This window comes from Nannospalax galili, unplaced genomic scaffold (genome assembly GCF_000622305.1).
Source record: "Nannospalax galili isolate Female #2095 unplaced genomic scaffold, S.galili_v1.0 scaffold180, whole genome shotgun sequence".
In the NCBI taxonomy this organism is placed as follows: domain Eukaryota; kingdom Metazoa; phylum Chordata; class Mammalia; order Rodentia; family Spalacidae; genus Nannospalax; species Nannospalax galili.
Genome location: NW_008348199.1, coordinates 4723661 through 4738490, shown reverse-complemented (window position 1 = coordinate 4738490; position 14830 = coordinate 4723661). Strand labels below are relative to the sequence as shown.

Here is a 14830-nt window from a genome sequence, read left to right as displayed (position 1 = left end):
TTCTGTCCTGACAGCAGTGGTCATATTCCAGCCTTCTCGAGGCTCTGCTGCTGGGGTCAGCCCCTCCTAGCCTGTGGTGTAGTCCCCTCTCAGAGGAGACTTGGGAAAAAGCTCAGGAGGGCTGCTATCCAAAGGAAGCAATGACCCCTCTGGTGCCAGCCCCTTTCTCACTCCTAGTTTTGCCCCTCCCCGAACCTGGGTGAACCTGCTGGGTCCTGGAACTGGCCAGCTGGGCAACTGCCTTCTTGCCTCAACCAGGATTGCCCCAACCATGGCTTCAAGGTGGGCATGAAGCTGGAGGCCGTGGACCTGATGGAGCCCCGGCTCATCTGTGTGGCCACAGTGAAGCGGGTGGTGCACCGGCTCCTCAGCATCCATTTTGATGGCTGGGACAGCGAGTACGACCAGTGGGTGGACTGCGAATCCCCAGACATCTACCCCGTCGGCTGGTGCGAACTCACCGGCTACCAGCTACAGCCACCTGTGGCCGCAGGTCGGGTCGGGGCCCTCGCAGCTCTGAGGAACTCTTGATTTCTCGCCTGCCTTTTTCCTTCCTGCCAACTGCTCCTCCCCATGCCCAGCTCAGTCCTCTGGTGTGAGATTGAGAAGTCTCCAGGCTGCTCTAAGCAGAGTGCACCCTGCCTCTCACCCCGCTCCTGACCTCTCTGTCTCCCTCTCCCTCTGGCCTGCAGAGCGCCTTCCTTCATCTTGCCCACTCTGTCCTATGCCTGGGCCCTTATGCACCCAGGTAAACCACCCAGTCCCCTTGAGCAGCCCTGGTTGGTGACAAGGGGGGAGGACGGGACAGCTGTTCTCCTGCCTCTCCCCCACCCAATCCTGTTCTCAGTGTCCAACTCTGGCTTCCCTCCTTGGGGTGCCCTATATGTGAGGGCCAAGGGTACCCTGTGCCCTTCTAGAACTCTGTTCTCATCTCTTTTGTTCTTACCTTTCAAACATTAGAACCAACCACACCTCTGAAGGCCAAAGAGTCCACAAAGAAGAAAAAGAAACAGTTCGGGAAGAAGAGTGAGTGAAACCCCAAAGCAGCTCCAGCTCCTGGGCTGTGCCTGCCTCATAGGCCCCTCCTTGCTTCTCCCTGGAACTTTGGCTTCATGGGGACCCTCTGTCTTAGGGGATCTAGAACACAAGAAAGGAATTGAGTCTGGGCTGAGAATTGAGAGAGACAGGGAATCCCATCCCTGTGGCTGGATGACTGAGCCACCTGTGGCTGCCTTCTGAGAAAGGCACAGAGAGAAACGGACACTGGCTTCTAATTCAGCTCTTCCCTCACACCCTCCTGGAACATAGCACAGGCTGTTGTTGCTAGGGTGATAGACTCTACCCTCAGCAGATCTGGAGCCCAGGGAGGGCTCAGCTCAGGGGGCTGCAAGAAGACAGGTAATGACTCCATCCTCAGCTGAAGGCCCAAGAAGGTCAGGAGGTCTTTGCAACAGGGCCACCATGCAGGGAAGAGGGTGTTCTGACATGGGACAGAGCCACAGCAGGGACCATGTCCCTGGCAAGAATAACAGCTTGTAAGATTGTGGGAGGAAGAATCTGGATGGAGGCTTTGCTGCTTCAAACAGTAGAGACTAGGAGCATTACAGGTTAAACCAAACATTGGAAAAGAACGCTGAGTCATAACTGCTCCAGCCTCAGGCACCTGCTGACAAGGGGCTTTCAGAATTGGAGTCCAGGTTCACTGTCCCCGGCATACTGCCTGGCCATGTATGCATGGGACCTAGCCTGGCAGGTTTCGAGTAGATCCAGCGCTAACACTGTTTGACTCTGTTTTTATTCACAGGGAAAAGAATCCCACCAGCCAAGACCCGGCCCCTCAGACAGGGGTCCAAGAAGCCCTTGCTGGAGGATGACCTGCAGGCTTTGGGTGTCTCATCGGAGCTGGTTTCTGATGAGAGTAAGCTGCTGGGCTGGGCTGGGCTGAGGCAGGGCCAGCCTGCTCCATTCTCAGACGCCACCTTTCTCTCTCTCCACCTGGGCACAGAAGAGTAGAGTCAAGTCTGAAGGGAAGGTTCCAGGGACCAAGTTCTTGAACCACTGGGTCTGGAAAACCCGCTAAGCACCCCCACCCAACTCTGAACCAAGCGGAGTCCCTCTGCAGCCAGGTCTCCTGGCTCTCTCTCGCCCTCTCTTCTGCACTTCTGTCCTATCACATGTGCTCGGTAGGGCAGGTGGTGGACTGGCAGTGCTAGGCCTCTGTTACAGCCTTCCTGGCTGCAGTATGCCTGCAGCCTTCTCTCACACATTTTATATTGGGCTTGGGGTGAGGGAGCTTGTGCCATAGCACATGTGTGGAGGTCAGACAACTTCCAAGAATCAGTCCCCTTTCTACCATGTGGGTCTAGGGATCAAGCCCAGGTCATCAGGCTTGGCCACAAATACCTGGGGTCTTGGGCCTTCTCTGTTGAAGCCTCTCGGAGAGTGAGCAAAGGTAGTCATCTGGGCGCCCTGCCACCCCTGAAGGCTCCTTCTGAAGGAAAGCGACTCAGCTGTCTTCATTGTGCCTCCCCACACTCATTCTCTCCTCCGTGCCTCCCCCTAGTTATTGCTGTGTGTGTCAAGGAAGAGCATCAGGACCTCACCTCACCTGACAAGTCACCAGGGCCACAGCTGCCGGTCCCCATCGAGAACATCAAGCAGGAGAGGGAGAACTGAGCCTTCCCTGGGCACTGGCCTGGCCCTAACTGCAGCCAGACCTGATCATGGAGCAGAGGAGGAGCCTGGCTTCTTTACTGCTACACTATGCCCCAACACCACCACCACCACAGTTTGAAGACAGTGCTTTCACATAAATCCTCCTGATAGGACTTTGCAGTGGAGGAGCAGCCTGGTCTAGGACCTACCCAGGTCTGTGACTGGGATTGCCTGAGGCCCAAACTGCAACCTGAGTTCCGAAGCTAGTGCACTTGCCCTGTCTTTCCACAACCACCACCCTTGGCATGGGTAGGTGCTGTTCCTGTTGCACTGGAAAACTGAGTCTGTTTTGTGTGTCTGCCTAAGCAGGTGTTGGGAATAAAATTCTGGAGCAGCTGTGAGCAGGACGGTCCCCTGGCTGACACTGGGTGGTGAGACCAAGCAGAAGGGCTCATGCCTCCTGTGTGGGCACATTGCACCTCCTAGTGCCCTAGGGACCCCACTGTGGCAGGTGGGTGACTTACAAGGTGGCCTTGCTGGAACAGTGGGGGAGACTTACAGGGGCCTATGCCCCCAAGAGGACTTATATTGGGGGGAGACAAGGCTACTTGCTGCCAGGGTGGGTACAGGGTCCAAAAGTAGCTTGGCCCATGCACCATGGGGGCCCCTACCTGAGTCCAACCTGCTCTGGAGCCTAGCATGGATTGGTTCTAATGTTTCATTCCCCTGCCTAGGGCAGGTATGACCTTGACCCAGGGTGTGGCCAGCCTTGCTGAGAAGGCCCTAGCGAGGAGTCCTCAGCTTTCCCCCAGTGGGAAGAATGGGTCTAATAGATGCACAGTTGGCTAGCTTCCTTTAGATTTCCATTGTTGGGGTGGGAGGTTGAGATGGGATCTCTCAGTAGCCCCAGCTGGCCTGTGACTAGCTATATAGACCAGGCTGGCCTTGATCTCACAGAGATCCACCTACTTCTGCTTCCCTAGTGCAGGGATTAAAGGTGTGCTCCCCCCCAAACCTGGCTTTTTTTTTTTCATTTTATGAGTGTACTGCCTTTGTGTATGGAAGTGTACCTGTGTTGTGTAGTGCCCTCTGAGGACAGAAGAGGGCATCAGATCCCCTAGAACTGGAGTTATAGACGGTTAGTCGCCATGTGGGTGCTGGGATTCAAACTTGAATCCTCTGAGAGAGCAGCCAGTGCTCTTAACTGCTGAGCCATTTCTCCAGCCCCTCTATTTAAAGACAAGGTCTCACTATGATGTAGCCCTGTCCTGGCTGGCCTGGAAATTAATATATAGACCAGGCTGGCTTTGAACTCAAGAGATATGCCTGCCTCTGTCTCCCACATGCTGGGATTAAAGGTGTGTGCCATCACACCTTATTTTGATTCTCCCTACTCTAAAACTAGACTCTAGAAGTTCACCTGATATTTACTCGTTTCAGCTTTTGTTTTTCCCTGTTAGATACTCCTGAAACTAGTCATCTGTCTCTCCAACATCCTAGCACCCAGGAGGAAGAAGCTGCAGTTGGCTCTTTCCATTCTACCTTGTTCTGGAGAGGCAGTATGGCCAGTGGGTCCCTGGTCTTAACGACTGCAGCTGTGCTGAGATGTGCTAACTAGCTTTGCTCAGGAACCAGGTGGGGTTCATCCCTGAGATTGGATGTGAGTGACCAGTCATCACAGACTGGGTGTAGGTATCTCTGAGCTGGTCAGAGAGAACTTGGTTTTTCTCCTCTGCTAAAGACGCCAGGCAGCCCCCACCCTGTGCAGAACCAAGGGCCAGAAGGTAGCCTCTGGCACAGCCTGATTTCCTCAAAGGGTAAACAGATTTGGAAGTTAAGACCACAGCAGTGAGGCAGGTTTTAGTTCAGAGAGCTGTGGTTCCCCATCCCATGCTCTGAGAAGAGGTGGTGTGGGCCTGGAGAGGTGGCTCAGCAGTTAGCACATACTGCTCTTGCAGAGGACAAGTTCACCTGCCACCTATCACTTTAAGCTGCAAGGGGATCAGATGTCTCTGGCCTTCATGTGTGCAGGCACACACAAATACACAATTTTTGAATCTTTTTTTTTTTTTTTTTTTTTTTTTTTTTTTTTTAGAAAGGGTTCCCCTGTAGCCCCAGCTGGCCTGGAATTCACTATATAGACCAGGCTGAGATCAGCCCACCCCTGCCTCCGGAGTGCTGGGATTAAAGGTGTGTGCCACCACACCTGGCTATAATTTTAAAATCTTAAGGGGAAAAAAAAGATGTGATGGTGAGTCGGCCTTAGTCCCCAGAACAGGACACTGGGAGGAAGATGGCCTGTACACATCAGCTTTGCTCCCTGTGCCCAGCCCAGCTAAAGAGACTTTATCTCAGCTTCCATAGCAGTTAAGGATCCTTCTGACAGAAGGCTTATATGCCATTTCACTTTTTCCTCCTGAATGAAGAAGCCGTGCCTATAGGTGCCTTAACACTGGACCCCATAACAAAGGACAGCAGAGCTGGAGCACATGTTTGCTGTCATTCCAGCCCTAGCCTAGCCTCCCAGATTCCTCATCCTGTCTGAGACAGCACTTGCTAGAGTTCTACTTGTCAGCTGCACACTGTATTCTGACATGCTGTTTCAGCATGTGTGACCCAGTTACCCACAAAGGGCAGAGCAATAAAGAATGCCCCTGGCATCACCTCAAATGCCTGTCTCTATAACAATGTATGTTCTTTGATGCCCCCTCAGTTTTCCAAGGAGAGCCTGGGGCTTACCTGTCCCTAGTTCCAGCTTGGCACAAGGGTGGGACGTTAGTGTTAGTGGAGAAAGTGCATATAACCTGTGTTGCTGGAGCCTATGGATCAAATTTATGGGGGTTTTGGGGGGGGGTTTTTGAGACAAGTTCTCACTATGTAGCCCAGGTTGACCTTGAACTCATAATCCTGCCTTGGTTTTTGGAGTGATGGGATTATAGACATGAATGAGGCCAGTTTTTTTTGTGTTTTTTTTTATCTTTTTGAAGCAAGGTCTCCCTGTAGCCCCAGCTGTCCTGGAACTCACAGGCCTGCCTCTGCCTCCCAAGTGCTGGGACTACAAGTGTGCACCACCACACCTGGCTGAGGCCAGTAATTTTTGACAGATGGAAATTTGACCTCTTGTATTTTTTTTTTTAACCAAGGCTCAGAGTGAACTTGGACTTGGGTAGGAACTAAAGATCTTGAAATCTCAGCACTTGATTTGCTGGCTGGAATTATTCTAAGCCATCCACACTCCCCACTTCCTCCATCTGAAGCTTTGCCATGACTGTTGCTATGGATTAGACCAAGTCTCAGCACTTCCGGAGGCTGCCCTGCACCACTCAGGATTTTTGGAGATCCAACCTAGACCCTCTGAGGGAAGGAGAGCCTCCTATGCCAGGCCTCCATGTTTTAGATAGCTTATTTTTTTGAGTACTCTTGTGAGGCACATACTGGCTTCATTTTACAGAGGAAAAAGGAAGGGGTGGTAAGCAGGGGAAATGACAGCAATGGGGCTGATTTCAGGTTGCTCTGCCCTGTCATCACCGGTACTGGACACCCTTCACCAGTACTGGGCATTTTCCATGTAACAGACACCAAGCTTGATGGGCCTCCCTGAAAAGTGCAAGGGTATAGCAGGTGTGGTCCAGCCTTCTGCCTTCTGTGAGGCACTGTGCTAGTAACAGCCCTGGAGCTTCTCCCTACATCAGCTTTGGGGCATGTGGATGATGACCTGGACACAGGAGTGCAAACTCTGAAGAGTCAACCTGCAGTCAGCACTTACATACCTAGAAAACATATGGTGGTGTGGGCTGGCCAGATGGTCCAGTGGGTAGAGGTGCTTGCCACCAAGCCTGAGGACCTGAGTTTGATTTCTGGAATCCACATGGAAGGTGGCGAGAACTGACTCAGACCTCCACATTCACACCATGGCATGTGCAACCACACACATATACACAAATTTTTTGAAAAAAAAAAAGGCGGGGGAGGGCGGGGAATGGTGACTTGGGGAAGAGTGTGGGGACCTCTCAGGCTATTTGATCCTTTTTGATGTTTTTGGAGACAAGGTCTCATGTAGCCCAAGCTGACCTCAAACTCTCCTGCCTCCACCTCCCAAGTGTTAGGATTACAAATGTGTGCCACCATACTCAGATCTTGTTGACCAATTCCTAACATGGAAACTTTCCACCTAGTGCAGCACTGAAGTTGTAGGCTACTTTAATGTGACCATTGACATGGGGGAACACTGGGACTGTTGACTAGTGTGGACCTGGAAGAAGGGTGACATCAGTGAGTGTTCATTCACTGTGTGCTTTGGCCACTGTCCCTAGAGCTAGCTTCAGGTCTGGCTTCTAAGGCAGAACTTGCTAACCTGCAGCTTGAGGTCTTTGTGTGTGTGTGTGTGTGTGTGTGTGTGTGTGTGTGTGTGAATGTGGGTGAGCACATGCCACAAATCGTGTAGAAGTCAGAGGACAACCTCAGGACCCAGTCTTTGCCTTCCACCTTGTTCAAAGTGTCTTTTTTTTATTTATTATTCTTATTTTATGTGTATGAGTGTATTGCCTGCATGTAGGTAAGAGCACCCGGGTCGTGCAATGTCCGTGGAGGACTAAAGAGGCTGTTGGATCCCCTCTGCAAGAACAGTGTTCTTAACCTCTGAGCCATCTCTCCAGCCCCTCAAAGTGTCTTTTAAAAAAAATTTTTTTTTTTTTTTGCCTTTTTGAGACAGGATCTCCCTGTAGCCCCAGCTGGCCTGGAACTCACTATGTAGCCCAGACTGGCCTCGAACTCACAAAGATCCGCCTGCCTCTGCCTCCCAAGTGCTGGGATTAAAGGCGTGCACCACCACGCCCCACCAAAATTTTTATTTTATATGCATGAGTGTTCTTACATGTATATATGTGCACCCTGTGCATGCAATGCCCTCAGAGGCCAGAAGAGGGTGTAGGAATCCCCTGGAACTGGAGTTCCAGTTGTTAGCTGCTGTGTAGGTGCTGGAAATTTCAAAAACAAAACAAAAATTAAAAACTCAGGCCCTCTGCAAGAGCAACCAGTGCTCTTAACCCCTAAGCCATTGCTCCACTACCAGGGCCTCTTTTTTTGTTGCTTGCTTTGAGCACTAAGCTAGCTGGCCAGCTTCCCCAGGATTCTGTCTTGGCTTCCCACCTCCCTTTACAAATGTTGGGATTACAGATGCTCATGTTGTATGTCTGGTTTTTATGTGGGTTCCAGGAATTTAAACTCGGGTCCTTATGCTTGTGTGGCAAATGCTTTTACCCACTGAGCCATCTCCCCAGCCTCAACTTGGGGTCTTTGAAAGTATTTTATTTTTTTTTGTTATTTTTATTTTATGTGTATGAGTGTTATGCCTACATGTAGGTGAGTGCACCCCTGTCGTGCAATGCCTGCAGAGGACAGAAGAGGCCATCGGATCCCCTGGAACTGGAGTTAAGGACAGTTGTTAGCTGCCATGTGGGTGCTAGGATTCAAACCCGGGTCTTCTGCAAGAACAACCAGTGTTCTTAACCACTAAGCCATTTCTCCAACCCCCTCAACTTGGGGTCTTTATAGAAATTACTTTTTCCCAACTTAGGAACAGTTATGGGTTAAATTGTTTTCCCAGAAGATATATATGGGGTCTTGAGTTCCCCATAACCCAGAATCTCACCTTTTGGAAATAAGGTCTTCATAGAGGTAATAAAATTAAAATGATGTCATTAGGTTTAGGTTGGACTGCTATCCTTAAAGTGGAACCTTGCGCACTGAGGGAAGATGGTCTGAGGAGACACTGCATAGCACACTAAGAGAGAGGCACACTGGGACCACAGAGAATGCCACAGGCCACCAGTATCCAGAAGCAGTAAGATGGGCTTCCCTCCACTCCAAGTTCCAGAGGACTTGTGACTCTGCCAACACCTTGATTTCCAACTTCAAACCTCCAGAAGTTTTATTTTTCTAGGCAGTTTCTGTTACTTTCTCATGGCAACCCCCAGGGAACTAAAATAAACACTAATTGCCTCAAATTAGAGGGAAGCAGAGCCTTGTCCTACCTTCCCAGTACCTGCTCTCTCTGTTCTCACATCTCTAAGGCCTTGGTCTCTTCTCACTAGGACTCCACACTTGGCTTTCCCTCACATACAGGGGGCTCACCCCACAGCAGTCCATATGCTGCCACCCTTCTCTGATAGTCACAAGATTTTGCCATGAATGACAGCTCTATCTGGGTCTAGACAGTGAATGTCATGTCAAGTCGCTTCCTTTCTCTTCCCCTGGGAGAGCTAGGCCTGTGAGGGAAAGGGTGAGGTCAACAGGGTCCAGCACAAACAGGACTAATTTTTAGGATGCACTGGGATGGGTGTGCTGTGGCTTCTAAGAGAGGAAAAGCCACTATCCCATGGGATGGAAATGCACATAGTCACTTTCTTAGCAAGTAAAGAAAGTGGCATTATGGAGCCATGCAACAGGATCATGGGTCATTTCCCAGCTCTCGAATCACAAACCCAGACCAAGAAAGGTCACGGCTCCCTCATCTCAGTGGCTTTGGGACCCAGCCCTCCCACACAAATGCCAACCTTGTCTGCTCCTCGCTGTCTTCTCCTGGAGGCTGGTGTCTGCTTGGCCTTTCTGACAGTCCAGCCTGGGCAGGCTTCAAAGATAGCAGCAGCAGCTTTCACCTTCTGGCCACGGGCACTGGGAGGGGTGGCACAGGTGGCCCCCACCCGCAGGTTCAGCCCAGTGAGCCACCTGAGGAGGAAAGAGAGCTTGGCGAGCCCACTGTGGAGACAAGTAGATGAGAGTTTTCCAGAGGAATGTGAGAAGAGGGGGGTAGGGTCAAGAACATTGAGGCAGTAAACAGAGGAGCAGGCTCTACTGAGAATCCTCCTTTGGTGGCTCACTAGTAGGTGATCTCCAAATCACTTTAAGTCTCAGATCCCTTCTAGATAAAAGAGGATAAAAATAGTAACAGAGAGGGCTTACCAAGCACCAGACCATCACATCAGTTTATATCTGTTAACTAATATAATTTTCCAGCAGGCACAATGAAGTGGATTGGACTGATCTTATCCTTTTCACAATGGGCAGAGAGAGGTTATGTAGCTTACTTGGAAAAATCTGCTTTGCTTGACTTCCAGTTTTGTTTTGTTTTTTTTTGTCTTTTTGAGCCAGGGTCTTCTTGAAGTCCACTTGTAGACCAGGTTGGCCTAGAACTCACAGAGATCCACCTGCTTCTGCTTCCCAGGTGCTAGGATTAAAGGTGTGCACCACCTCATCCAGCATTAATCTATTATTGTTGAAACATGGTCTCACTCTATCACCTGTGCTACATTGTGTATTTATTAGGTCCCCACTTTATGGATTCAAAGGAATCAAAGCTTAGTCTACCCTGGGTATCCAGGAATAGTAATGACCTGGTAAGGGCTCATTCATGTTTGCCTATGAAGGACCTGCTCAGCCCAGCTAAGCTGCTCAGTGGTGCAGAGCCAAGGTACCTCCAGGGAAATATGTGGACTTGACTGCCAGCAGCTAGTACACCTCTGGCTGGAGGTCCTGGGAGGGGTGACTACCTGTGCAGGGGGAGCAGCTGGCAGTCACAGTGGAAGGGATTACCGCTGAGGTCGATGAGCTCCAGCCGGCTGAGACTGGCCAAGGCAGGCAGAGATGGAAGTTGGTTCTTCTGCAGGTGCAGGCTCTGGAGCGCCGGCCCCAGGCCTAAGAAGGCCCTGGGGGAAATCTGCAAGGAAGCATCAGGCCCTGCTGTGAGCTCCTGCCAAGTGGTATGCCCCGGTCTCAGAGGGAGGAGCTCTATCCTGGCAGAGAGCTGGAAAGCCCAAGGTGGCCCAGGCAGGAAGGGCAGTGTTGTGGTTAAAACCCAGGCTGAGCTCACATCCAAGTCATCCAGTGTCCAGATTCTTTCAGTTATGCCTGAATCCCACCCTTCTAACAGCAAAGCCTCTTAGGGGCTCTCAGTGGCAGCTCAGCTCAGACCCAGATTCCTCATGCCCATGAACAGTCCTCTAGTTGCAGAACCCTGGATTCCAACTGGCCCGAGGCCCACACCTGAACTCACTAAGGGCCGCGGCGAAAATGTCTGGTTTATTTCAGGGTTCCCATGCCCAGCCTGCACCACTTGCTGAGGGAATGCATTCCTTCCGAGGCCTTGTGCTTCCTCTCTGCACCGCACCTAACGCCCACCTGCTCCAGGCCACTGCTATTCAGGAAGAGGTGCTGCAGCGACCGGCCCATAGGCTGGAAGGCCCCATCTTGCAGAGCCCTGAGCGGGTTCCCTGAGAGTTGCAGCTCCAGGAGGCCGGGCAGCCCCTCCAAGGCGCCAGTCGGCACCTGTCGCAGCTGGTTCCGATCAAGGTACAGCTTTTCCAGTTCCCGAGCTGGCCCCAGCGCTCCGGGGGACACCTGGGCGATGCGGTTGCCACTCAGGTAGAGCCAGCGCAAAGCCCGCGCTCCCTCCAGGTCCCCAGGCGCCAGGCGCTCCACCGCATTGTCCTGAAGGTGGAGAGAGAAGAGGCTGGGCAGGGCGCGCAGCGCAGCCCCCGGGACCCGCAGGAAGCGGTTGTGCTCCAGGTACAGGTAGCCAAGGTTGGGGGCTCCTTCTAGGGCCGCCGCGCTGAGGCCTGACAGCTGGTTGTCGGAGAGGTAGAGATAGAGCAGGCGCGGCAGGCCAGCCAGGGCGCCCGGCTCCAGCTCAGCGATGCTGCAGTGCTGCAGGTGCAGCGACACCAGCTGACCCAGGCCAGGGAAGGCGGCGCGGGGCACCGACGCGAAGTGATTCCGCCGCAGGTCCAGCAACTGGGTGTCGTTGGGGAAGCCGCGGGGCACCGCCTGCAGGCCGCGGCCCTCGCAGCTGCTGTGCCGGGTGGCGGAGACGCAGGCACAGGTGGAAGGGCAGGGCGTAGCCGCCGCCTCCTGCTCCGCCGGGGGGCGCGGAGGGGTCCGCAATACGGCAGGCGCGCGCTCCTCCTCGTCCTCCGCCGCCGCGTCTCCGGGGCAGCGCAAGTCAGAGGGCCGCAGGGCATCCAGCGCCTCGCCCCGCAGCCGCCGCGGCCCCCTGCACGCGCCGTCCGAGTGCACCCGCGCGCGCACCAGCCACTCAAGCAGCGGCCGAGCGTGGCAGGAGCACCACAGCGGGTTGCCGTGCAACCGCAGGCGGCGCAGCTGACCCGGGCCCTGCAGCGGGGGCAGGCTGGCTAACTGGTTCCCGCGGAGGTCCAGGCTATGCAGGCGGGGGCAGTGCGCGAAGGCCCGGGGCCCCAGAGCCTGCAAGGCCGCGTGGTCCAGCGCCAGCTCGCGCAAGCCAGGCAGCGCCAGCCCGTCCTCCTCGCCGGTGTAGGTGAGCGGGTTGTGGCCCAGCTCCAGACGCACTAAGCCCCGGGCCTGGGACACGGCAGCCCCCGGCAGGGCCTGCAGCTCGTTGTGCTGCAGGCTGAGGCGGCGCAGGGCGGGCAGGCCGGCCAGGGCCTCGGGTGCCAGCACGCTGAGTGCGTTGTGCGACAGCTGCAGCCAGCGGGTGCGCAGCAGCCCTTGGAAGGCCATGGCGGGCAGGTAGACCAAGGCGTTGTGAGCCAAGTTCAGGGTGGCCAGCGCGCCCAGAGCCCCGAAGGTCCCGGGCCGCAGCTCCTCCAGTAGGTTCCCTTCCAGCTCCAACCGCCGGAGCGAGCCCAGACCGTCCAGCGCCTCCTGGGGCAGCGTGCTCAGGCGGTTGGAGGCCAGGTTGAGGAGGAGCAGGCGGCCCAGGCCGCGGAAGGCGCCCTCGGCCACCAGCTCTACTTGACAGTCCCGCAGGTCCAGATGGGTGAGGTGAGGCAGGTCCTGGAAGGCGGCCGGAGGAATCATCTTCAGCATATTGCCCTGGAGATCCAGCCTCTGGGTCAGCTGGAGGTGGGAGAGGAAAGAGGCTGAGCTGAAGAGGGACTCAGGTCTCTCCTCCCTTACCTGTAACAGCCTTTGTACCCTCACATCTGGGGCCTCTCACCCTGCTGGTCCAGGAAGCCTCTCCAGTCACTGAGCATCCCTCACTGAGGTCTTTGCATTCACTGTGATTGGCTTTCTGTCTCCCTTAACTGCTTGGAGCAGGGAAAGCATCCCATCCTGCCACATTTCCGGGTCCCCACTCCAGGGTCTGTAATGAGCTCAGTATTTATCTTATAGGTCACCTAGTTCATCTCAATCAGTGGAGAGATTTTAAATAGACTGTATTCCTGTTGGTTTTGTTTGGTTTTTGTTCTTGAGATAGGATCTCACTATGTAGCCCCAGTTGGTCTGGAACTCACTATATGTAGACCAGACTGGCCTCAATCTCATGGAGATCTACCTGCCTCTGCCTCCCAGGTGCTGGGATTAAAGCCCTGTGCCACCACACCCAACTGTTATTTTCTTCCCATTTTGGAGATGTGAATACCGAGGCTCAAGGAGCAGTAACTTGCCAATAGGACAGTGGCAGAACCATTGGTGCCAAGCTCAAGGTACTGCCACCCAGGCCCTCTTGCCCCACTGCCAACCCATGCCAATATTCCCACCCTTCTGACCTCAGGGATGTTGTCAGGCACCTCAGTGAGGTTCTGGTACAGGCAGGCAACATGCCGTCTGGAGTTGTCACAGATGCAGGTCTGTGGGCAACGCTGGGCAGCTGCATGCCAGGCTGGACCCATTGCCAACAACAGCAGCAGCAGCAGCAGTAGCATGAAGAGGATGTGTGTGGAGCCCTGGGGCCTGGGAGAGGGAGGAGGGAGGGCTGGCTGGCTGTGCAGGAACCGCAGCACTGCCTCTCAACTGAGCCCCAGCTACAGCACAGCTCCCGCCTCTAAACTCCAAGCCTTCATCCTTTGGGCCCAGAAGAGCGCAGTGTCTTGAACCTCTTCCCTCAAGCCATTTGGGCTGCTTCTATTATCACGGAGGAAACCAAGATGCAGAAAACCACCTGAGAAGTCCTGTCTCGGCCCAGTGGCTCTGTGAGGACCAACTGAATGTGGGAATGGCTCTGGGTTTGAGAAGAGTTTGGCAGGAGGAGGGATGGCCCCAGGCCCAGCCCAGGGCTTAGGGGAGCCTGGGGGGACTAGATGTTGTGGGGGCCTAAGGTCCCTGAAAAGACACTGTCATGGGAAGTAGGCAATACAGGCCTCTGCTGTCCTCTGGGTTTATTTCCTGTCTTTGTCACCTTGGTACCACCTGGCTTACCTGGACTGGGATAGGGGAACTGAGGGCATGGGTTTCAGACAATGCTTTGGACATGTATCTTACCTGTGCACTCCTTCATTGACCCACCCACCATCCATCCACCCTATCCATCTATCTACCCACTTGTCCCTCCCTCCACTGGATCCCTCCACAACTGTACCTACTGCCCATCTCTTATTAGGGGATGGTTGGTGCCACAGTGGTTCCCCCTGGATTCCCTTCCACTCCATCCAGCAGCCAAAGGGAATTTTCCAGAATACAGATGGGATCCTGACACTCATTGGAAACTTTCTAGTATCTAGATATGGCCTTTAGCAAAGTCCTGACTCTGGATGTCTCCAGCAGAATCTGCTCACTCTCTGTGCAAAGGCCTGGAATGGCTGTGGCCTCATCACACAGGCCCAGAGCTCCCTCCTTGCTGCCCACATCACCTCATCTTCCTCCTGTCAGCTTGGGTGACACAGGACCTCCAAGCTGTCTTCCCTAGTGCCTGGCCGATCCCCCCACCACAAGGCCTTCCCCTACTACTGCTCCCAGTAGTATCACTGCCTTTGTTTCCAAGTTCCAGAGTACGCTCCTGTCTTGGAGCTGGTGGCCTTCTCTAGCATCTGTGGTAGGAAGGGGGCCCATCAGGCACATCCCTGAAAGGATGAAGGTCCAGGGCACAGAGAACTGCCAGTGATCCCTCTTCACAAGGCCCCAAAGGACTAACCCACAGGAGTGCACCAGGGCAGCGACATTCCTGTTTCTTCTTTAGGACCTACCTCTGGGAGAGCTCTGGAGTGGCTCAGGCTCAGGAAGGTTCCAAGGCTTCTGTAGCCAGCCTCTCTGAGGCCCAGAGCAAGGCTTTGACTGCATCCACCCAGCTTATCTATAGTTCCCTTGCACCCTCAGGGCCCCAAAACTCACCCCTCCATGCCGACTTGAACTGACAGCCCTGTCTGGAGGCACAGCACAAGGGAAAAGACTAGCAACGGTCCCTGCCTGGATGTGGGTAGGAGCC

At 53.9% G+C, this 14830-nt stretch overlaps 2 protein-coding genes across 3 annotated transcripts in view; one reads left to right on the top strand and one right to left on the bottom strand.

Annotated features, from left to right (window-relative positions):
• Window positions 1-3056, top strand: part of L3mbtl2 (L3MBTL histone methyl-lysine binding protein 2) — a 19567-nt gene extending 16511 nt beyond the window's left edge. Inside the window, exons 14-17 of the mRNA XM_008844811.2 lie at window positions 259-493; window positions 961-1026; window positions 1805-1918; window positions 2564-3056. Coding sequence (XP_008843033.1) covers window positions 259-493; window positions 961-1026; window positions 1805-1918; window positions 2564-2676 — 528 coding nt within the window. The 3' untranslated portion in view covers window positions 2677-3056. The remainder of the gene's footprint in view (window positions 1-258; window positions 494-960; window positions 1027-1804; window positions 1919-2563) is intronic.
• On the bottom strand, window positions 1886-14830 carry Chadl (chondroadherin like). Of its 2 annotated transcripts, none has more exons than XM_008844813.3 (6): window positions 14737-14830; window positions 13179-13362; window positions 10831-12525; window positions 10203-10369; window positions 9210-9381; window positions 1886-1995 (listed from the first exon to the last, which is right to left on the bottom strand). In XM_008844813.3, the coding sequence occupies exons 1-6, from the start codon at window positions 14742-14744 to the stop codon at window positions 1969-1971; spliced, it is 2253 nt and encodes a 750-aa protein (XP_008843035.1). In that variant the 5' UTR covers window positions 14745-14830; the 3' UTR covers window positions 1886-1968. The 2 variants fall into 2 exon arrangements, with proteins under 2 accessions (XP_008843035.1, XP_008843036.1); XM_008844814.2 differs by lacking the exon at window positions 14737-14830 and adding an exon at window positions 14592-14730.